General features: G+C 39.9%; 1 protein-coding gene across 1 annotated transcript in view; it reads left to right on the plus strand.

Moving 5' to 3' along the window:
* The window catches only part of csmd3a (CUB and Sushi multiple domains 3a), a 164248-nt gene that overhangs the window by 41648 nt on the left and 98029 nt on the right, over positions 1–24571 (plus strand). Inside the window, exons 21-26 of the mRNA XM_053674960.1 lie at positions 69–271; positions 867–1058; positions 2271–2409; positions 3507–3694; positions 9026–9220; positions 13625–13741. Of these exons, the coding sequence (XP_053530935.1) occupies positions 69–271; positions 867–1058; positions 2271–2409; positions 3507–3694; positions 9026–9220; positions 13625–13741 (1034 nt within the window). The remainder of the gene's footprint in view (positions 1–68; positions 272–866; positions 1059–2270; positions 2410–3506; positions 3695–9025; positions 9221–13624; positions 13742–24571) is intronic.

A 24571-nucleotide genomic window follows, 5' to 3' on the forward strand; every position in this document is an offset into this window, starting at 1 on the left:
ATCTATTGAAGAACTTTAAAAAGTTCCCATTGGAATTCAAATCATGCTACTTCTTTCTCCTTCCATAGCCTCCAGTTTCTAGCCTTTGACACGGAAGCGTCTCACGACATCCTGAAGGTGTGGGACGGCCGTCCCGAGAACGAGATGCTTCTGAAGGAAGTAAGCGGTTCCCTGTTGCCTGATGGGATCCACAGCACACTCAACATTGTTACCATTCAGTTCGAGACTGATTTCTACATCAGCAAGTCTGGCTTTGCTATCGACTTTTCCAGTAAGCTATTTGAATTGTAAATAAATCCATGTGCATGAATTCAGAATAAATACATTTGCGTCCAAGCTTGGAATTGATGTCAGTATGCCTAGCTCGGTTATTCCTGCCGGACTAAACATGGTAGATTTAGAAAATTTTTTTGAATGTTTTGTGGGTCGGTCATCCAGCAGGGATAATCACACCGCAGATAAAAGCTGAGAAATCAATACGTAAATAACAAAAAGGGATCCGGTTTTATTTTTAAGACTTGAGTCAGGACACAGACCAGAAATCTCTGAATCTCTTACTTTGTTCTGTGTATATGATAGAAGGCTACAGGAAATGAAATAAACATCTGATAGTCCGGTCCTATCATCACAGATCATCTTAGCAACTAATTGCTATTTACTTTAAGCGCTAAACGTAAGAAAGTGCTAGCATTTAGCATCCATAGATCTCGGCTAATACGATTGCTGCATATATACTGGTATAAACAAGAAAGAAGCAGGTTGGTAATATTCCAGACAACAGTCTTGAACCAAATGCAACCGGCTATAAAACGTTAAGCAGTTGACTCGGGTGTGTTAGAAACCATTCTGCTGTTTTTACTGTTCAGGTTCGGTAGCGACCGCCTGCAGGGATCCAGGAACCCCAATGAACGGCACACGTAGCGGCGAAGGAAAGGAACCGGGCGATACCGTGACCTTCTTGTGTGACCCGGGCTACGAATTGCAGGGCGAGTCTCGAATCACCTGCATACAGGTGGAAAACCGCTACTACTGGCAACCGAGCCCTCCTACCTGCATCGGTGAGATTTTTCAATTTGCAGAGCTTCCGCTTAAAACCCCTTCGGGAACTTTAGGTGCACCTCATTTCAAGCATTTCACACCTGCCATAGCACAGTGGAGCACCATAAACCCCAGCCAGAAACGAAATCTCACCCTTTCGGAACCGAGAAAATGTCGTTAATAATAAATCTTGTTGACAGAAATATCTGATCGAGTGCTCGGTCAGCATTCAGACGCCAGAGCATATGAAGCATGTCCTATGACTGGGAAATTGCTGGTATTCCGCAATCAGCTGCAGTTTGCAAAACTATTGGTCAAAAAGTTAATTTATTTTCCAAATTCAGAGTGATGGATGTGTTGTTCTTTTCTCTTTCTCCCCCACTAGCACCCCCCCCCCCCCCCTTCTTTAACAAAGTATAGCAGTGTTTTGATTCGATTTGCTTCGACATGTGCTTTCTTGCGTGCTGGTACAATGTGTTTCGAATGGATTCTACAGTTATAAATAAACTAGGAAGTAATAATTGAAATGTGGGTAATAAATGAACCCCTACTGCCTTTAAAGGATACTTTGCAATTCAATCGATCACGATGCAATTCAAACATCTAATTTATTAAAAGCTTTTTGCGGCTCCCGGGCTTGCTCGTACTTGGCACTTTTTCGGAATCATGGACACCATTTAAGGACAGACTTGGTTTAATTCACAATTTGGTTGGGTTCTAAATTTGGCTAATTGGAACAAGATATGACATGACGTGACAGCAGGGTGTAAAACACACACTGAGCAATACTGTACAAAGGTTAATTAAACCAAAACACGAAGGTAAAGGGAGTGCTGTTATTGGAAAATAATCAATGACAAGGTGGTGTGGATCAGCTTCACATTAGCATTGCAGGGTCTTGGATACATTGGTACTGAAGATAACAGTATTTGGCATAGGTATAGCAAATTACTCGATCGGTCTAACGTTGATAAAGTGGGTGTGGCGTTTTCTTTTTTTTTGGGGGGGGGGGGGGGGGGGATTGAAGAAAACCACATCCCAAAGCGACCCAACGTTCCTGATTTCACCCAACTGCGCATACCTGACTGAGCTTAATTAGCTTCATTTAAGAAGCAAAACTTTTGATTTGCTGACAATTTTATAGTGAACCTATACATGCATTCCAAGTTGCCAGTTCCACCAAATCCCCCCATTTAATAATAGTGAATAACTTTAGATCCCTTGTCTTACAGCTCCTTGCGGAGGAAACATCACAGGCTCGTCTGGATTCATCCTCTCTCCAAACTTTCCTCACCCCTACCCACACAGCAAGGACTGTGATTGGTTCATCACTGTACACCCTGATTATGTCATCTCATTAGCATTCATCAGGTGAGCTCTTTCCTGTGCTTTAGGTTCATTAGTTAGTTGAAAGATTAATAGAAATGAGATTCTTGGGGAAGTAAATTAAACTGGCGTATCAGTTTGTTTATGAATGAATTGGTTCAGCACTAGCAAATACATTCTGCTCCTGTGGTATTTCTGGAGAAGATAGGAATGTTTAGTAGAGCTTATAATAATAAAAGGGTGAGTTTCAGTGTTTCAGTCCGTTTCTCCAGAAAAGTGTGATCTTACCTGAGTTTTAACAGCGAGTGTAGAGTGGAGCAGTTTTATCTCCATTTCACAGGATATAATTTTTGCCATTTGGGACCATTTCGTCTGCAATTTCCACTAATGCCGTTTTTTCCCATCCATGAGGCACACTAAAAGACCTGCCTCTTCAATTGTGTCTATGATCTGAAATTATTCATCTAGTGTCTGCTAGTGTGGATTACAACTTCATGGAATCGTCCTCCGGTTTCTTTGCTTTCATAGTACACGTAATGCGGAATCCATAATCGGACAGAATGAAAAATTAAAGGAAAAACAAGCGGATATGGTACAGTACGTTTGGCTCCACTTGTCTCCGTTTAGAGGAAAGCGTCACTGCAAATCAATTCAGAGTTCCTCTGAATGATCCCCTTCATCCTGACCGGAGTGGTCTCTTCCAGGGTGACTGAATGGTTTGATGAGGATGATGTAAATCATATGCCTTCTGGAAACTTATGGTAGACTTCGGAGTGACATGTTAGACAGTGCTCTCCGACACCATCATCGAAACACTACTTGAGGCAATAGCTTTTGGATAGATCAGTTCCAGAGACTTGTAGAATCTACACCAAGGTGCATTGAAGATGTTCTGGTGGCTCATGGTGGCCTATAACACATGGCATATAACACATAATAATGACATAAAACTGTAAAATTTGTTAGAACGACTGCCCTTGAGTAGTTTATCAAACCTGCACTACAACATAACACTGATTTTAGACTTCCCTATCAGAACCTATGACAAATGTGATTCAAAAAGCCTTTACATGCAAGAATCACAGCTTATGTATTATGGCTATCAAAAACTCATATTCGTGAATCTTTTCCTTCCATTTCAGCTTCAGCATCGAGCCCAATTACGACTTCCTGTACATTTATGATGGGCCGCACACCAACAGCCATCTGATTGGGACATTTCAAGACAGCAAGCTGCCAGAGAAGATAGAAAGCAGCTCAAACATCATGCATATAGCCTTCCGCAGTGACGGTTCAGTGAGCTATACCGGCTTTCATCTGGAGTACAAGGGTAAATGCAGCAGTATCTCACATACATACATACATACATACATACATTAAAATGCATACTGACAAAAAAAAATAATAAACTAGAATAATTTTTTTTTTTTAAAAGCATGTTGGTGCAGCTCCAGGGTTTCCAGTTTGATCCTGAGCTTGGGTTACTACATAGAGCTTAGCAAGTTCCCCTGGGTCCATGTGTCCTCCAGGTTCTCTAGTTTCCGTTCACCTCCCAAAAACATGCTGGTAGGTGGATTGGCTACACAAATGCCCCATATGGAAAGACAAAAAACTTTACGAATGCTTTCCTTTTCAGTCAGACCTACTTGTCTTCCCTGCCAATAGTTGACTCATTGCCTCCTTCAGATGCCTAACCCCCTTAGCAAAACATTTCATTGATCTCCATAATTGCTAAAGCAATAGAACCTAAAAAGGGATAATATTCCTTGGTTGTTAACTCCTTGGTTGGAGTAATGTTGAATTCCCAACCAACTAACCTTATGGTACCCTTATGGGAGGTTGAGGATCGTGGTGAAAACCTATCTCTGGTTTTAAAGGCTGGCCCTGGTTGATGGATTCTGCTTTCCATATGTGTAGATGACCTTGTTTGTGCCATTATGGATTGTCCACAATCTTCAAATCAGTTGCATACTGGTCATGGGGCGCTTTTGTGGAGTTTCAGTCTCTGCTTTAGGTAAAGTAGGTCCAGACTGGTCTCAAACTGTGACTTGTATTTTGCAACCCATATGTGATCTACTTGAACTACAAAGAAACTTTGTACTCTGGACTCTCTACATTATGTCCTTTCTTGTCAAAAAGTGCATGCCCTTTTGTACGACCCTTTCTACAGGGCATTGGAAATTATACAGAAAGGGTCTAGTGCAATTGGGTTGCTCTCTTTAAATAAATAAATATGGTTAAAAGCCTCAATTCTAAACCCAACTTGACAAAGTCCCCATATCCCCAGGGTCCTCGGTTTGATCCTGAGCCTGGGTTACTGTCTCATGTTCGTCAAGTGTCCTTGTGGAGTTCCTCTTGGAACTTCACTTACCCCCACCACCCAAAAACATGTACTTTGAATGCAAACCCCTTTTTTTCCCTCCAGATCCAAATATCGACTAAATATTCTCTGACAGAAATTACACACATCAGAAAATCTTCAAAAGTAGTGCTGTTTCTCAGCAGGTCCTCAATCACTATCCTAAATATCCTGCAATACTAGCCATCTCTTCTGGTTGCCCTGGTTATTTGTCTCACATGCAGAGGAGAAGAAGACAATCACTCTTTTATCCAAACTTTTTGGAGGATTGATCGTTTTTGTCAAGCTTCTGGGAAAACTCATAACAGCAAGAGTGGAAAACATAGATAGCTTGCATTAAAACAAGAAGCAATACCGAGTCCACGCTACAACATTTCCTTTTCAAGTATGCACCATGCGACAATGCCAGCTTCATATGAGTTGCAATCTGCGAAAAATCTGGACCTACTTTACTACAGCAGAGAGTCGATGATAAGCTCTTCATGACCAGCATGTGAATGATCTTTAGACTGGCGCATATGCCATAATAAAGCAAGGTCATTGTAATGTATAGATGGTTTCATTTTCTTCAAAGGTTTTGTACCAGGGCCATTGGAGGCACTGGTTTATTCTTATACCAGGCATTGGAGGTGCAAATTAGCAAATCGGAAGATTTCTTCCAATGCCTCATTTTCAAAGAGGTAAGAATTCTTCAGAGAGCAAGAGACACAGCTGACTGACCACTCTACCAACTGGTACTTCATCTGCCAACACCATAAGAGCACACATCACATAATAACACTATCACAGTGGACAAGTACCTGTGATTGAAGTAGCGTTTTTTTCCCTTCTTCTCAAAATAAGGCTTTCCGATGTTTCTGGCTCTATTGCCACACTGAATCTTTCAGAATCTTCCAGGGCATGGAGCCAGGACTCAGTTAGAAATGAAATGTCCATATTATTTCAGGAGCTGTAAAAACGACTTCAATTCTACCATATTTTTTTTGGCTGCAGCGCTTCACAACCTGCTCCTTTTCTTCTAAGGAATGAATGCCTGTCACAGACAGCTTCCCATGTTTGCAAGATATACTTTTATTATGTGAGTTACATTTCAGTCTTTGACAGTCTGCTGAGTGCTTCACTTCAATTTTTCAGAGGTTCTCATTCAGTTACATTTCTAGTCAGGGGCCTGAAGTTGCTAGGTGTTGCTAAGGTCATTTTTCATGAACTTTTTTTCAATATATATAAGTTGCATAGAATATATTTAAAAAAAAAAAAAAAAAAAAAGGTGTGTATGATGGGATCCCAGGTTGTCATCATTGAATATACCATGATACACTTTATTGCCAAATGTATGTGGACACCTGACAATCACACCCATTGTGATACCCTTGTGCATGTTGAACATCCCATTCCAGAGTTAGTCCACCCTTTGTTATAATACATAGAGTCTTTATTGATCACATATACATCACAGCACAGTGAAATATACCCCATAATATTAGGAAGTTAGGAATATTAGGATATTAGGAAGTTGGGGTCAGATCGCAGGGGCAGCCATGATGCAGCACCTCTGGAGCAGAGAGGGTTAAGGGCCTTGCCCAAGGGCCCAACAGTGGCAGCTTGGCAGTGCTGGGGCTTGTACCCCCAACCAGTAACCTTATCCACCAAGCCACCAATCCCCTATAATAACTTCTACTCTGCTGGAAACTGGAAAGACTTTCTGCTAAATTTTGGAGCATGGCTATGGGGATTTGTACCATTCAGCCACAAGAGCTTTAGTGAGATAAGGAACTGATGTTTGGTGAGGAGGCCGTGTGCATAGCCAGCATTTTAATTCATCACTAAGGTGTTTAATGGGGTAGAAGTCAGGGCTCTGTGCAGGACACTCAAGTTCTTCCACCCCAATCTTGGCAAACCATGTCTTCATGGACCTCGCTTTGTGCAAAGGGGCATTGTCATGCTGGAACAAGTTTGGGCCCCTTAGTTCCCACGAAGGGAAAACGTAATACTACAGCATACAAAGACACTTTTATGGCAACAGTTTGGGGAAGAACCACATATTGGTGTCACGGTCACATACTTTTGGCAGTTGTTAGGTGGATGCTAACAATAATTGCCACCAATTCTGACCACTGTATTGCTTTAATGACCACTTTTCTGAGTCCAGGTCTTTTTTCATGTTCCTTTTCACAGCAAAACAGGCTGGCCTTGCTTTGTTGATGAATCCTGCCATTCATATGTAAAGATCACATTGGTCTTATTATGAGCTAACCACCATCTTACACATCAATCACATGCTGGTCATGGTGGGCTTTTTGAGATCTCTGCTGTGGGTCCAGACATGTCAAATTGCAACCTGCTTTTGTGGGTCCATGTCTTTGTTCACATTATCTTTCATAGAATAAGGGACTGACCTTGTTTTGTTTCTCCAAAGGGATGCTTTGGGACACCAACTGGGTATGAAACAGTTCCTTCCAGGTCAGCTTTAATTCTTGTCCTAGAAGATTTAGCACTTGCCCTTTAGCACTATAAGAAGCAGGGGAGCCTTGGCTGTTGTTCTGAATACTGGTACCGAATACTGGCGTGAGACAAATACAGTACCTGCTGTCTGGTACACCTTAATATTACTACACCTTAGATCAGGTTTCCTGTACTTGGTCTGCATGTTTTTGTCAGCTGATTCAGTAATTACCATGTATGTCATTACTTAACTGTACATTTTCTTATCAGGGTGTTCAAGGTAATTGATTGAACCATTGTTTTGCCATTTATCAGCCTTTAGTGTAAAGGCTTAACATAGCAAAGCCAAAACGCTTTTCTAGGTAAGAGAGATGGTGCATACTGAAAGGAAAAGGAAAGGTTTAGTTACATTTTACACGATGGAACACTCTTGCGTGTTGCAGTTATAGCATGTAAGATGTTATAGCACCTAACAGCTTTCTGCACTACTCTTCTCCAGACGTTTTTGCACAGGTGGGCATTAGTTCTGCATTTCATTGACTTCACTGCTGACAAAATGTGAACAGAATCTTGTGTCTCGTACCTTCCTTATGTTTAAATGCCTGTTGCATTTTAAGAAGCCATTATTATAATTTCCATTCCTTTCACAATATTGAGGAACTCAAATGGATTTTTCATTATTCGGTCCACAGATTAACTGGCTTCCCAACCAGTATGTTCAATATGTCACAAAAATTGGCGAGGGTTTGGAGTTAAAAGGCAAATGGTGTGCACTTATATAGCGTCTTTTAACCTTAGCAGTTCTAAAAAGTGCTTTAAACTGTTTCTCATTCACCCATTCACACACACACCAATGGCAGCCGAGTAACCATGCAAGGTGCTAGCCTGCCATCGGGAGCAACTTGGGTTTTAGTGTCTTGTAGAGGCACGTGGGCCGTGAATCGAACCTCCAACCCTGCGATTATTGGACAACCTGCTCTACTACCTGAGCCACAGCCGTCCCGAAAAGATAGTTGTGAAAGATAGACAGCTCAGGATTTGGCCCCAGTACAGGATAGGACATTGTTTTTTTGCTGATCTGCCAACCTGCTCAACAAGCTGCATTTGTTTACTATCAGATTGTTTTAATATAACTCTATTTGCTGGAGATTTCCACTATATGATCCCCCTTTGGCTGTCCCACCTTCCTGTATCTTTGTATTTTGTATATAACTAGGCTCAGCTCCTATGTGAATCCATTGGTGCTGTTGGCTTGCGTCGATGACTCAGAGTGTGAATTTCATCTAGGGTATCTTTTGGGAGGCGGAGAGAAAAGGCAATTACTGCACTGTTGCATGCAAACACTGATTCTCTAGCGTCTTCTTTCTTCTCTCTTCTGGAGAGCAGCTCCTTTATTCTTCCTCTAATAAGCCTCCGGCTGGGATAGATTGCAACGCTCATTATCCTCTAGCCATAGGCACTTGGTCCTGGCTCCGCCTCCAGGCCACATGTATCTGTTTTGGGGTTTTGAACTCCTCTTTATGTGCTCGATATCTTGCTGTCTAGGTTGCTCATCTCTTTCTGTTGGCATTGCATGGTACTCTGTGGTAGCAAATGGTAACATTTATGGAAGGAGTCATGAGGGTCAGGACTTGATATCATTCAGGTCAATGTGAAACTCAGGAAAGTCTTCAGGAAAGATGTGTTTACCATTTGCGATTATTGTTTAGTCGAAATCCAGGATCTGATATTAAGAGCTAAGAGAACGATGTTAATGATGATGAACGATGTTTCGGATCCAAAATATTTTGGGGATCATTTATCCATGTTTTTCTCTGCTGTCCATTACAGAGTGTTTCTTCTTTCTTTTTTACCCACTAGCTAAGCTGAGAGAGGCGTGTTTTGACCCTGGCAGTGTGATGAACGGTACTCGACTGGGCAGTGATTATAAACTGGGCTCCAGTCTGACCTTCCACTGCGAGCCAGGCTACCAACTGCAGGGCTACTCCACTCTCACCTGCGTGATGGGCAACACCAACCGACCTGAGTGGAACAGAGCGCTGCCCAGCTGTCAAGGTGCTGATGATTCCCTCACAAATCCACTTACACATAACTGCAAAATGTACGTTTCCTCTTTACAGCTTAAATAAAATGATCAAGGTCACAACAAGGTCAAATATTTGCAATTGTTTAGCTCCCTTCCTGTCTGTCATAGAGACGTGTAACTTACACATTCATGTTCAGTAACTGGCTATTTAATATTTTTTGCCTTCAACCGGTCCGTCCGGGCAGGGACAAGGTCACAGCAAGGTCAAATGTCTGAAATTGTTTTTCTTCAATAGCTTCTTTTCTGATTGAAGTACATTTTATGGGTATTTCAGTCAGATCAATTGGTAACAAGAAGGACTAGACTTATTGGCAGCAGAGGTATCCCCATCAATGCTACTGATGCTACCGAGTTCTACTTGTTCTTGCTAAATCAGGGTCAACTCAGTAAAATCGCAGTGAATTCTATAAATCGTTTACACAGGAACTACTAGTGACCCCACTCTTCCACTTTTGAAAGTTCTCGATCACGTCCGGGGGGACACACGGTTACATTACGGGTAATTTTCCATTGCGAGGATGATCAGCTGTCCTTCCTGTCTCACCATGTAGCACCATCTTAGACGTGTTACGTTACAGACATTACAGTTTATCGCTCTGGCCACATCTGCAGTCCTCACGCCTCCCTGCAGCAGGCCTATAGCATGTTCACGCAGGTGAGCAGGAACCCTAGGCATCTTTCTTCTGGTGTTTTTCAGAGTCAGTAGAAAGGTCTCTTTAGTGTCCTTAGTTATTGTAACCGTGAATTTAATTTCCCAGCACCTCTAAACTGTTCGTGTCTTAAGGACTGTTCCACAGGTGCATGTACGATAATTGTTTATGGTTGATTGAACAAGCTGAAAAACATCGTTTAAACCCTTTCCGATAAAGATCTGTAAAGCTTATTGGGCTTTTACATAATGGGAAAAAATAATACAGTCTCCTGAAAAAGGGGCGTTTCTGTTTTTTTCCTGAGTATATATAATCTAAGTATATATATGTCCGATAAAATCGAAAAGTGTCGGACGCAATATCCGGTAAAAATATTATCACAAAGCATACATAGGTTAGACAAAGTATGTTCTCAATTGCACACTTTAAGACCTTAGAATCATGCGTTACTTCCCGATTTGACCCGTCTCTTCTCCATCCACAGCTGACGCTCGACCATGCCCCGCCCCCACAATCGCATATACTATGCATAGTCCAAAATCTATCTATCTAAATATGTGCACGCACACAGGCTTTGCAGTCACACCGATTATTATCCGAACGTCTTCTTTTAGGAGCAGGCCCCCTTGCAGTCGCTGCACATATTTCATTACAGAGCCAATCCTCTCAACACCAGCGCCCTGATTAATAATGAATGTAGCCGTGTGTATGTGGAGGTCCCAGGTGAGAGCCTGTAACATCTGCGCAGTGTTCTGTATAACCATGGAGGACAAACATGCTCTGTTTACATTCTCCCACCTCTTGTTGAATGAACCCAGCGGGTGTGAAGTGCCTCCAGATTCTGTCCTTCGTCTTATTACTCATACAGCTGTTTTTTTTTTTTTTTTTTAGTTACCGGCCTGGAGCACTGCAGCACCGCGGAAACACGATTTACAACCGTAACAAAAGCAGCGAGGATCGCATCCATCTGTTTTTATGTTAATTTCACATTTGTGCTTGCGAAATACCGAAGGAAATACCAGAAACTTAAAGAAATAACTATTGGAAAAAAGAATGTGTTTATTCGTGGTTTGTACAATAGAACAAATATGGGATTAATGGTGAAACATGGCAACGTACTCTACCAAGTGTGTCTCCATGGAGGTATCTCAGTTCGTTTGATAAAAGAGTTATTTGTACTAATGAGCATCGGATGTTCTTGTTTTAAAAACTTGAAAAGATCACGTGGCTTTTTAGACGGTTGGTTAATTCTCAGCTTACGTGACGTGTAGTAGTATAACCAACATGGCGCCCACAGCCATTTCTCTGTGTTCAAACTGACAATGCGTTTAGTTCCTTACGGGGAATAATTGTTGGTATTTCTGTGCTTTTTCTCCAACCTGATAAAAAAAAAAAAAAAACAATCATAAAAGAGAGATCAAACATGCAAGAGCAACGTCGCTGGATTTTGTACGAGTTCAGACTAATGAAGGAAGATGACGCCAAGTCCATCCGTAACCCTGACCTTAATATGTGTACCAATTTATACAACTTAAATCAATGAAACTGTGATGAAATCTCTCAGGCCGGATTTCTAGCCATCATATGCTAGCTATCGTTCACTATTACAGGATTTGACTGACCAATGACGGACGTAATGTAACACAACCCATTGGAAAATATGCAAGAGTATCGTCCCCGATTGCACAAATGCTTTGATGTGTCAGGTTCCTTTGCTAATTAGGATGATATCGGGGTAAAATCTTTTTTTTTTTTTTAATCATCTGCTACTTCTAGCGGTCCTTGAATATGATTTAAACTCATCAGTGTTGTTGGGAGTACCTACTCTTGTTGATGATTTATTACATTTCCACACTCCTGCTATAAACAGATCCAGCTCCCTTCACACGGCTTTCTTCTCATGATTAATCGACATAACCACTTTATTTCGGGGCGTCATTTAGAACATGCATTAACAGCAACCCCAAACAGTGTCGTGTGGACGTCTTCGTAATGTTCCTATAAGCTGCATGTGACTTAGTTGATGCATGATCCCGTAATTTAATTAAAAAAAATGGAACTTTCATGTATTCTAGATTCATTACACATAAAGGGAAATATTTCGAGCCTTTTTGTTATGTTTTGTTCTAATCTCGATGATTACGCCTTATGGCTCACGGAAATCGAAAATCCGGTATCTCAAAAATATTCGAATAAAGAAATTATAATACAGAAATGTCAACCTGAGAAGACTCTAATCTGATAACTAACTCAAAACACCTGTAAAGGTTTCCTGAGGCGTTAATCTCTCAGTCTGGTTCAGTACACGACTACAATCACGAGGAAGAGGGAAGTCGGTGTTGCATTTCATTTGGAAATCAAGGTTCCAGAGTCTGGAGGACGAGTGGAGAGGAACAGAATCCGAGCTGCTTGAAGTCCAGTGTGAAGTTTCCACAGTCAGTGATGATTTGGGTTGCCATGTCATCTCCCGGTGTTGGTCCAGTGTGTTTTCTCAAGTCGAGAGTCGATGCAGCGTCTACCAGGAGATTTTAGAGCACTTCATGCTTCCATCTGCTGACGAGCTTTACGGAGACGCTGATTTCCTTTTCCAGCAGGACTCGACACCTCCCACAGCGCCAAAACTTCTAGTAACTGGTTTACTGACCGTGATATTACTGTGCTCGATCGTCCGGCCGACTCGCCTGACCCGAACCCCATAGAGAATCTACGAGAGACACCAGACCCGACAATACAGACGAGCTGAAGGCTATCAAAGCAACCTGGACTTCCAGAACACCTCAGCAGCGCCACACGCTGATCGCCTCCACGCCACGTCTCATCAACGCAGTAATTCATGCACAAGGACCCCTGACCAACAAACTTTTCAGAAGGTCGACATTACTCGATTATAAATTCTTTAATCTAATATTTTAATTAAAATTAGCAACCGTATTCTCATATATGGTTTGTGCTGTGTTATTGCTGAAGCTCTGTTTGAGCTTACGATTGTAAACGTCACCTTACAGGAAGATTTATGTTGGCAAATGATATAATTTAAAAGCCTTTCCTCATCCTATAACAATATCGACCTTAATGTTTACCCCACCCCCTTCTCTGTTACAGTATACATGTTTAATCCAGACACTTGCCTTATATTACTACTAGATTACAAATCAGTTGAAAGGGATTTTTCAGATGTAACCGAATACGCCATGTCTGGAGATTGTATTAGTGGCATTTTGTGCGATTATTTCCGAGCTGTCTGTCTGATATAATCACCCCGGCATGTCTGTAGTCGCAGACAGACAGTTGAAATATGACTGGACACTGTTAACAAGGCCTGCCATAATTCAGTTCCTCTCACAAACAAGTCGAGCTGGACCGTGTGGCCTTGAGTGATTAATGACCACGCTGGCTTTTAGGAGCCGTCAGAGAGCCGTGTCTCATTTATTTATGCCGTATGTCGCATTGTAAAACATAGTTTAAGTGCGAAGTTCCCCTAGACATCTGTCAAGAAGTTACGTTTTATATATATATATATATATATATATAAGGAGTTTAAGCATTTAAAAGTGTAGTATCATTATAGGTTGGTGTATTTACTTTACCTTTTATTGTTTTTACCGCTTTACTGATGTGTATAGCTGTTCGTTTTAGTTCAGACAATGATAGTGAGTGTTGTATATGTGTGCCGAGCTCAAGGCCTAACATCTGTAGTAATATGTTGAATGTTTACCCCCACAGCGCCTTGTGGAAGCAGGTCGACGGGGTCAGAGGGCACCGTGTTGTCGCCTAACTACCCTCGCAACTACACCAGAGGTCAGACGTGCCTCTACGAGATCTCGGTGCCGGGCGAGTTCGGTAAGAGTCTTCACCGTGTTACTGTTTCTTATACGTGTACGTGAATACGTGGCAGAAGCTCAAACCCGTGCGCTCGTACAAGAGACCTCCATCACTCACGCGAGCAGACAGTGTAATACTCTTTTTTTATTTCACACTCTGAAGAACTCGCATTTACTGGGATCAAGTGGAGCGTCGCTGCGAAGTTAAATAAAAAGCAAGAGCAAACACATAATTGAAAAACTTCAAGCTATTTGGGTTTGGCGGCGGTTTGTTTGATGATGCTAAAGTAAAAGGCAATGCGTCAGGCCCGGTGGGTTCTTTCTATTTTGGAATTGTGTCATGGATCCACGCTAATACTCTTCCTCATGCTGCGTTTCTGCTGCATTTTTGGTTAAATTCATACGATTTTCACTCATAAAAATGAGTATTTTTTTATGTCGCATATTCCCATCTCGTACCCAGAGCTGCATGTCGTGCCTTTCAGCACGCGTAGCGGCTCACGGCGCTACGGCACAATGCCCTTCTGCATCGTTATATTTTTGTTGACATTGCCACGTGTGTGTTCGTTTCTGAATCATTTCGATATAAAAAGTTAAGTTGAAATTCAGATAAAATGTTTAATGAAACGTGTTCAAATGAATAGTTATTAAGAAATGAAATAATCCATTCAAATTTACGGTTAAAGTTATAAAACTGAAATAATAAACATAATAGAACAAAATAATGAGATCGTAAGTCTCAATATTAAATAAATGACCGAAACAGCACGTTCGGGTGAACGGAGACTGGACGGGTGTGTTTCGCACAGGAAAAACAAACAAAGCTATGTGTACTGGACAGCGCGTTCTTCGCTCTTCGTATGTCCCGCCCACTGGCTTATCTTCATTATGATCCGTGTACCTCTCGAAGGGGCGGAGCCTCGTAACTAACCGCCGATCACAGGAACGGGAACGGACGTGACTAACATCTCAAACGTAAACAGGAAGACTCGCTGAGAGCCTGGTGTCATTTGTAAAAACGACATATGACGTTCTGTTTGATTGTATGTAATCGTTTTTCGAAATGAGTTGCGTATAGCTCGCTAACGGTCACTCCAGTCTTCTGCTAGCGGCTTAGCTGCTTTTTGAGATGAAACGGCAGACGCTACTAATGTTGACCTGGTTCTCGTCTTTTAACGTCTTTTAATGCTCATACTTGTGAGGGGAGACTGAAAGGTAAACAAGACGGCAGACCAACAGCCAATACTGTATTCAAAGAGCAAAAAAAGTGAAAAAAATAAAAGTCCTTTTAGCTGTCTTGGTACAGAAAAATCGATTGGCTGTGTTTATTATAAGTCTTAGATTATGCGGATATATATATATATATATATATATATATGCGTTATCCGTAATACATATAATTGTGCTTTTATTAAAAATAAAAACCCCAAAAGCAAAATCAAACAAACTATTATTGCTTAAATGAATGTGCTTGTTTTTTTTTTTTATGTCCATTAAAAAAAATTTGAACAATAAACCCCCGCAAACAAACAGCATAGTACAGTATAAGTGGTAAGGAAAAGTCTAAATGTATAAAAGTGTACTTACGGTCGACCATGCTGAAGGTCGTGTTAATAAAATACATCGAATGTGCTTAAAAATGCAGGGGAGCTGGCTGTGTTGGCTTTGTACACGGGAAAAGAAGACTACCGTGAAGAAATTCTTTCCATCCGTAGTCTCAAAGTCCTCATATTTTATACATATATATAGTGTAGGTGTACTACTGCGAACACAGCTAGAAGCTGCTGCGATCCATCCTACGCTTATACCCTCTCACTTATCATACGTTCCAGCCTCGGGAACGTTTCACTGACCGCGTGTGAGCCGAAAGCTTCATAACTCGAGCAGATCTGAACAGATCAATTAGACATGCGTGTGATTGCTGTGCATCGTGGAACCATATGGAAGTTTCCCATATAACCTGGCATAGAATGCACATAAATACACGGGCAGGCGTGAGCCACGTGAGCCACGTGTTCAAGTCGCGTGTTCAAGTTGTTTATTAGAGCAAGCGCTGGATGGCATTTCCTCTGAGTCACTCTCCAAACCCATCACGGAGTCACTTTAGACGAGTTTATCATTTAATCGCGCACTTAATCGCTCATAGCCCAAGTGATTTCCTCAATATTAATTGCTGTCAAGGTGACAGATTGCTTTAACAAAAAACAAAAAAAAAAAATTGAATAAACGCAACACAACTTTTCATTAGGGAAAAAGTTATTTTTTAATTATATATATATATATATATATTTTTTAATTCACGTCTCGTTAAAAGTAAACGAGTGTTGGGAAATATCCCGTTCACCCTGTCAAAAAGATAATAACGCTTAATGAAAAAAGCCTGTCCGATCCTAAGAGGATGCTACGTTATTATATCCCTTTGCTTAAGAAACTTAAGGTTGTTTTCACACGTCACAAGTGTGGAGCGTTTGGTGAAATGCGAGAGATGTTTTCAAGTCCAGGAACGGACTAGAGAACAGATGCGGAATCCTCTTGAAAATGGTGGTCTGGGGTTCGCTTCAGCGAAACCGTGGTGTCATGCGACTTCCTGTTTCGAGTTTGGTGGGAAAAGCGTTGTTATTGTCAAATACGGAGATGAAAAGCACAATTTCGTAGAACCGGAGCAGTGTTACTGTAATTAGCCCGTAGCTTTGTGGTTCAAGTGCTGGGAAGATTGTGGAAAATGCCGGTCTGAAAATAATCTCCTGCGAGATCAACTCCACGTGTACAGATACTCCTGCACGATGGCATGCCATGCATCCAAATAGTGCTGTTCTTTGGTGCTTAAGTTTACCAAAGGAAAATGTATATATATTTTTAAACAATGAAGGATTAACATCTATCCTTGTATTATTAAAAATAAGTATTTATTAATACAAAATAAGTAAAAAAAATCATCATGTTACTATTATATATATATATATATATATATATATATATATATATATATATATATATATATATATATATATATATATATGTATGTATGTATGTGTGTATATGTATGTATGTGTGTATATGTGTATACATATAGATATGTATAAATATATGTTAGCATATATATATATATATATATATATATATATATATATATATATATATATATCTTCAAGCATCTAACACTTCACAGGTCAAAAGTCTGGAATTGTTTCATATATATGTAAAAAACAACAACAACAATAATAATAATAATAATAATAATAATAATAATAATAATAATTGAATGTCATTTTGATCTCGTTTGGGAGTTAAGCTTGACGCTTCCTGGAAACGTCCTGTGCAGGGAATTTTATATTCCGTTTCTTTCCCCCTCATGACCTCGTCTCTCCTCCTATCACTCTTCAATCTGCCTATCTCTCTCCTCTCTTGATCCCGTACTCTCTGTCCCTCGCCCCCAGGCACCAGCTCACAATTTTTATCTCTTTCTCACACTTTTTAACAACAACAACAACAACAAAAAAAGAGAGAAGTTAACACTAAAGCTTGTTTTCTCCGTCTTCGATATTTGAGCCGAGCTCGGTGTATGTCCGGAAGGATTTTCTTGCTCAAAGAGAAATGTATTTAGCAATGCACTGCAAATAAACGTAGAATAGCGAGAGTAATCCCTAAGCCTCTGTCGGCCGTGAATATATAGGCTTTGTTTTAGGGGAAGAAATCCCTCAGATCCATCGCTCATAGCTTCCGAATTCTTATATCAGGCTTAAATGATATTTACGCCTTATATACGAGGTAGGATACTCAAAGAGATTTCTGCAATATAGAATACAGTATATGAGATCATCTCATGAGAGCTCTTTTAACTAACAAACAAACAAACAAACATATTAATGCACATGTTAGACATGTTTTTATCTGTGTATTTTTTTCCCTTTGTATTTTCTTATTGTGTAAAGGGCCTTGAGAAGCTGCCTTAAGGGCACTATATAAAAATAAGATGATTATTATTATTATTATTATTATTATTATTATTATAAATAAAATTTTGCTGACAAACTGCCTGCAAAACAGTAATGTTACAGTAAAAAAAACAAAACTTTTTTTTGGTGTTTTGGTGATGCTTTTATTTATTTTAATCATATAATATATTTATTAACACGTATGTAGTCGATTATCAATTAAAATTTAGATTCATTGCGTTTACTCAACATGAAAAACTCACTAATTAAAAAAAAAAAAAACACTGTACAATTTGTCTTGAAAATTTTAACCGTCATTTTCTAACCAAAAATACATCATGATTCCTCTAGTACCTCAGCAATGTTTATCGTACCTTCGTTTATCATGATATCGATATTATATCTGCGTATCGGCCAGCTCCCGGTACACGATCGTTATTTCTACCAAACAATCATTTTGTATTAAAACCATACAGCCTCCAGAGTATGTTTTAACCGTAGCGTTCGCGAATTCCGAGCCCACGCCGTGGCCAGGAAGCGACGCTTTTCTGCTTTTTCAGCTAAAACGGCGGTCAGACCGAACGGGAAAAAGATTCACTGAAGGGGAAAGGACATGCGATGTGAAATATGGATTTTGTTCGGTTAGCGGTTACTTTTACTGTGTTCTGAATTTATCTAGCTGAAATTTGACCTGCGAATTCACGAGCCTCCGTCTTGTGAGCCAATAGAAAATAAGTGGGTGGGACTGTAAGGTCTTTGGTCAGTAAAAATGGAGGATCCATTTTTAACACGCCAGACTTTCACCTCGCTCTCTCTCTCTCTCTCTCTCTCTTTTCACTCTTGCTTGGCGCACGTCTTTAAAAATAAAAAATAAAATAAAATAGTCCGCTGGGTTTTTGTGGTAAAATCCATTTTTTTTCCTCCTCTTGGCAACATCGTTGCGTGTGCGTTTGCCTGAAAGTCAGTGCGAATTGTGTTTTCTCAGTTAACAAGAAAGAGTGTGCTCTCGTAGGCTACGATGCTAATGATGGCATTAATATGACAGCTAGCCTTGACAGCACTTTTAACCTCCGCTGGCTTTGTCTCGAAATTTCTGGTGGTAAATTAACACCCTTGAAACTTGGCAGTGGCTTTTCCCTCCGGCGGTCCATCGAGTGTGACGAGGGAGAAGCCGTCGCTGCTCGTGGTGGCATGTTGGCAACATCTTGAAAGTGCCTGTGGGCACGCGGCAGCCTTGAAACCAATTTTTATCCTCCCACGTGCTTTATTCTGCTCTTCTACTCTCTCTCTCTCCCTCTTTCTCTCTCTCTCTCCCTCTTTCTCTCTCCCTCTTGCTCAGATTCACTCTCTCTCTCTCTCTCTCTCTCTCTTTATCTCTCTCCCCAGATCGATGGCTATCTCTCTGAGTGCAGAATGACCTAAAAAAAAAATAAAAAAAACTCATCACCCCACACCAGGCGATGGACAGCCAACCTCCTATACACACACACACACACACACACACACACACACACACACACACACATACACCCTGCCCATCCCAGTGGCTTGTACCAGATTGTAAATGGATCTAATTAATAAGACATCCACACTCTTTTCACAGCCGAGCTCTAGAAGGTGAACGTGCTGCTGCATACTAACGTGATGAAGGCCACCATCACGAGCATGGTGTTTAAACACACGGGTGTATTTAGAGTCAGCAAATGAAGTCCAAAAGTTAGTGAATGTTTATGTAGGGAAAGTTCCTCGTATTCAGAGTCGGGTTACGCACCCGCTTAAGTCAGTGATGTTCTGAGTCATTCCTGTTCCGAGTATTGAATTGGTGAACCTCGTGGCGTTCATGCCGGCAAGCTTTGGAGATTTTTCTCGAGTAGAAACATCCGAGATGCGTGTAAAGTACTCATCTTTACAGCTGGAGAAACCAGTATTTTGTTTGTTCAAATTATACAATGCCAGTTGTTTTGTTAATTGATTGCCCAGTGTTTGAAGGATAAGCTGACCGAGCACTCATCTGCTACACTTACAGCTTACTATTTCCTTTTATACGTTATTAACTGGCATAACCTGCTCCGTAACTCCTTACTAAGAGTGCTTAACTTTATTTCCTACATAGCTTTATTTGTGTTTTCTTTTTCTCTTTTTCATCAATGTTTCTGGAGCAAAAAAGGCCTCAGGGCTCGCACGTACCGCCCGCAGCACGCCTGGCGTGAGGAACATGTGACGCTGCAGAGACAAGTCACTTCCTCTGTTCTTCACCGCTACCTTTACAGCTCAGACATGCGCGCACACATCTGTTAGACAATCCTGAATAATCATCATGCGATTCTTTGTGGACCGCACGTCCTTCTCTGGATTGATGTCTTATTTCTGCGTTTAAAACCCAAGACAGTTTCTGCACTTTTATCTTCTTCTTTTTTTTTTTTTTTTGGGGGGAGGAGGTTTTTTTTTTTTTTCTGAAAATCCAGCTGAACTTCAAACTGATCCCTTTTTCCGGAGGAATCTGCATGCACCTCATTTTATTCTCATGATATCCCTTCTTAGTGTTTTTAAGACTTTAATCCTCTCGCAGATGAGTCCGTTCAGCAACTTGTCCCTTTTATGCTGAGTGGCTTGTCTTTATTCTCTCTTTTTACTCCTGTATGTTGTTTCTCAGGCTGGGTGGATACTCATGCAAACTCTAAATGCCAAGAAAGTCTTATAGGAATGCAGCTTTTCTTGTTGTTTTTTTGCTTGTTTATTTTTCTCCTTTCAAGATGCTAATCAGAAAGGTTAGCTGAAGCAAGGCACTATATATATATATATATATATATATATATATATATATACCAAGAAAAATTAATTTCTGATAGATCGGCATTCGTGTGTTTATCACTAAAGCATGACTTAAAGATTCTGGCATTAGATTGGTATCATGTTGCTGCTACGTGGCTAATGCACATATGACGCCAGTGGGTAGATGGGCCGGACCAAGCCGATGATTTCCTGATGTTTTATATATCTTAATACCACAGCAATTTACCAAGGATTACAATTTGTTTCATTATTAAAAAACAGCACACCAGCATTAATATTGGCACCCTTGGTCAATATGAGGAAAGAACGCTGTGAAAAAATTGTCTTTGTTTGATCTTTTGTTCAAAAAATGCACAAAAATACTCTCCTCTCATGGATATCAAACAATTGCGAACACAACACAGGTTTATTTTATATAATATATATATATATATATATATATATATATATATATATATATATATATATATATATATATATATATATATTGTTGTGAAATATAGGTGTGCACCAATTATATTATTACCACCCCCAAGAATTCATATGAGAAAAATATCGTTGAAGTATATTCCCATTGATATTTTACAATTTTGTTCGCGCATGACTTCCTGTTTCACAGGGGTATAAATATGTGGTAACACATAGGCCAAATTCCCTTAGTCAAACGGTCAAAAAATATAATAAGGGTTTAAAATCGACGCTCATATTATGCACCCTGTCTTAAAGCTTCACCATTGCTTTGCCGTCATGTTGCTAAAGGAACATTTGTAAAAAAAAATAAATAAATAATAAAATAAAATGAAATGAAAAAATGTGAAAACTGACTGGGAAAGGTTTTATACTGTATATTGGCTACAGTGGATGAAAATGAAGCAGGCGAATAGAAAGTTAGCTAAATAACACAATGTGTTTGCTATTTTAAGACGATTCTGTTAAACCCTCTGGTAAATAGCCGTGGTGTAAGTGAGATAAGGGCAGCTGTTATTAGAAAATGATGGACTCCGCTTGGCATTGTGGTGTACTCGTCTGTTATTTCCTGATACTGGAACACGTTATCTCTTACATAAAGCCTTGCTTTCTACACAATAGCATCCAAGACACAGAGTTATGAAGAACCGGTCGTGTTCCATACGTTACGAGAAACTAATAATATCATATTTCTCAAACACGTTTCCATAATCGCTTGTTAACATAGAAACGTCAAAACATCTGCTTCTTATCGACCGAATTGAGCCGAGATGATAAAGTCAACTCGTTCTCACAGGAAATAAAAGACACTTCCTCGTTTGCATCAGCTTCTATACGTCGAATATTAACATTCTGACGCAAAGTTTGACATGAATGCTCGGTATGAGATTTAATATTTTGTCTTGGTGGTTAAGGCTCTGGGTTACTGAGCAGAAGGTCGGGGGTTCAAGCCCCAGCACTGCCAAGCTGCCACTGTTGGGCCCGTGAGCAAGGCCCTTAACCCTCTCTGCTCCAGGGGGCGCTGTATCATGGCTGACCCTGTGCTCTGACCCCAATTCCCTAACATGCTGGGGTATGCAAAAAAAAAAAAAAAGAAAAGAAGAAGTTCACTGTGCTGTGATGTATACGTGACCAATAAAGACTCATTATCATTATTAACACGTCGAGGAATATTATTCATGTTCATCGATACCGAGACTATCAGACAATAAAATATAATAATACTGTATACGTACTGTGCAGAAGTCTTAGTCACATGCAGAGGAAAGCTCTAGATCAAAGATGTTTCTGCAGTACATTTAAAGTAAATACTATAAAGAGGAGTAAACAGTAATAAATGAAATAAAGTCAATATTTGATGTGACGACCATTTGCTTTATATTTAAAAAAATAAATAAAAAGTCTTGGGTACAGTTTTTGCAGTTATATAATAAGGAAATTAGCTAACGGTTCTTCTGGAGACTTTGACTGTCGCACTTGCTTCTTATTTTTGCAGCAAAACTCAGCAAACTTCATTGTTGTTGTTGTTGTTTTTTTTTTTTTGGGGGGGGGGGGGGGTTGTCGGAAAAGCGGTCTCTTACGTAATATGCTGCTTTTTTTTACTGACATACAAACATTTTTTTTCTGTAACATTTCATTTTTTTCTGGAAAATCTAAAAAAAAAAAAAAAAATTTTGTGTCTTAAAATTAATAAATTACAAAGTTTGTACTTAAAAAATAAGGTGCCTAAGACTTTTGCACAATACTTATGAAGGTATTATATACGGTTATATATTTCATACATATAACACGTGTAGAAGCGCCATCAATTCCACTCAGCTGTTCGGAGGTAAAAAGAACAAAGAAAAAAATGTTGGTCCTGAGATCCTTTCACAGGTGATGATAACCCAGGATGATAACGCACTGTTACAGTAGATCCTCTCTGAAGCTTAATGAGCCGTGACCTTCTTGTTAAGGAAGAAGGAGAGGTCAGCCTTCCATCATCTGACACTATTTCCTCGCAACATTGAGAGTTAATGTAGCCAGCCCTCTGTTTTACAAGCCTCCTGTTCTGTTCACTTAGAAAAGGAAGTCCCATTAACACATCTCCGTATATTTCACAGCAGTGTACCTTTTTTTTTTTAAATAAAAAAAAAACAAAAAAAAAAAAGGTAAAACACCCCCATCTACCTTCCTTCGTAGCAGCATCTCTTTAAATATCCACACGGAAGACGAGATGAAAGTCAGAGCATAAAAATCTCCATTTTGTTTTGTTTGATGATTTTTAGCTGTTCTTTTTTGGGTCTGGGTAAAATTCTGAAAGCTTCATTACACGAACCGAACCAAGAAACATCATTTTTTTATTTGAGATTCTGGCAGCACTTCTGAATGCGTCCTCTATTCATAATGCATCATAAGCATGTTATAACAAGTTATACAGCTGCGTGAAACCTTACAATGCTGGGGATATATATACAATATATATATAAAACACTTTACAAAGCAAAAGTCATCATGTTTTATAATATTTGTTCATAAGAACAATAAAGATTACATTAGCATCATTTATGATGCTTAGCATTGCTTTTAATGCATTTATAAACTACTATAAGCAGTGCCTATGAGACATTATATTGCCGTTATATAATCTCATAATGCACCGTGTCCCAGGTCAGGCTTGATATACTAATATAATATGTTATGAAAACTACTTCCAGTGCATCATGTTAACAATTCACAATGCATAATAAAGCCGGCTGTAATCTGTAACGCATTTCCCTGGATAATCACATGAATATGTATAATGTCTTATTACGGGTCTTGCTACCCATCTTTTCCAAAGAACACTGTAGGCACAGAGTCGTGTTTTATATACTCGTATACCTGTATATTATACACTCGCATGCAACTATGAGCATTTATATCGGTCCGTGTTGGATATCATATTCTGTTATGTCTGGTATATGTGTTGGAAATGCACGTATAATGCGTTATGAATACCGGATTGATGGGAAGTGTTGAAAATGTTAGGGTTAAATCGTTAGGGTTAACGGAGTAGAAAATGGGAACCCGCTCGACCCCGTAACCCATTTAGGAACCCCTTTATTCAATAGATTTTAGAAATAAGTGTTTTTGCTCATAATTATACTCCATTCTCCTGCTTCTACGATGTGCACAATTGAATTGTCACAGGCGGCAGGTTTATTTCGTTCCCACCGAGTCAACATCGTCTCCCTCGCTCTTTTTTTTTTTGGAGGGGGGGGACGACACAAAGGCACGCCGTGTCAGCCTTAATCAAGCCCGGAATTCTTAATGCTTACTTCTTTACTGACAAAACGGCTTTATTATTTTCTCTGCACATGCTTTTGCAGCCACACCACCCAGGGGAAGAAGATCTGTCGTGTCGTGAATACATATTAATATTAGAGGTCATACACTCCTGTGCTAGCTTTGTTATTGACTCAGGGAATTGAAGCGATTAGAGGTAGAGGGAGGTGTTTGTTTGATGATAATAAAGAATATCTGGGCACAATGTGCGGTCTAAAAGAGCACTTTTATAATGGAATGTATTCATGTTATAGAGTATGTTGTACAGTATAGGTGCTATTTATTACGGAGGACACGCTGGGTTATGAGACACATGGTAGGAAAGGGAAGACCGTGTGTGTTTTCGT

This window comes from Ictalurus punctatus, chromosome 23 (genome assembly GCF_001660625.3).
Source record: "Ictalurus punctatus breed USDA103 chromosome 23, Coco_2.0, whole genome shotgun sequence".
Lineage (NCBI taxonomy): Eukaryota > Metazoa > Chordata > Actinopteri > Siluriformes > Ictaluridae > Ictalurus > Ictalurus punctatus.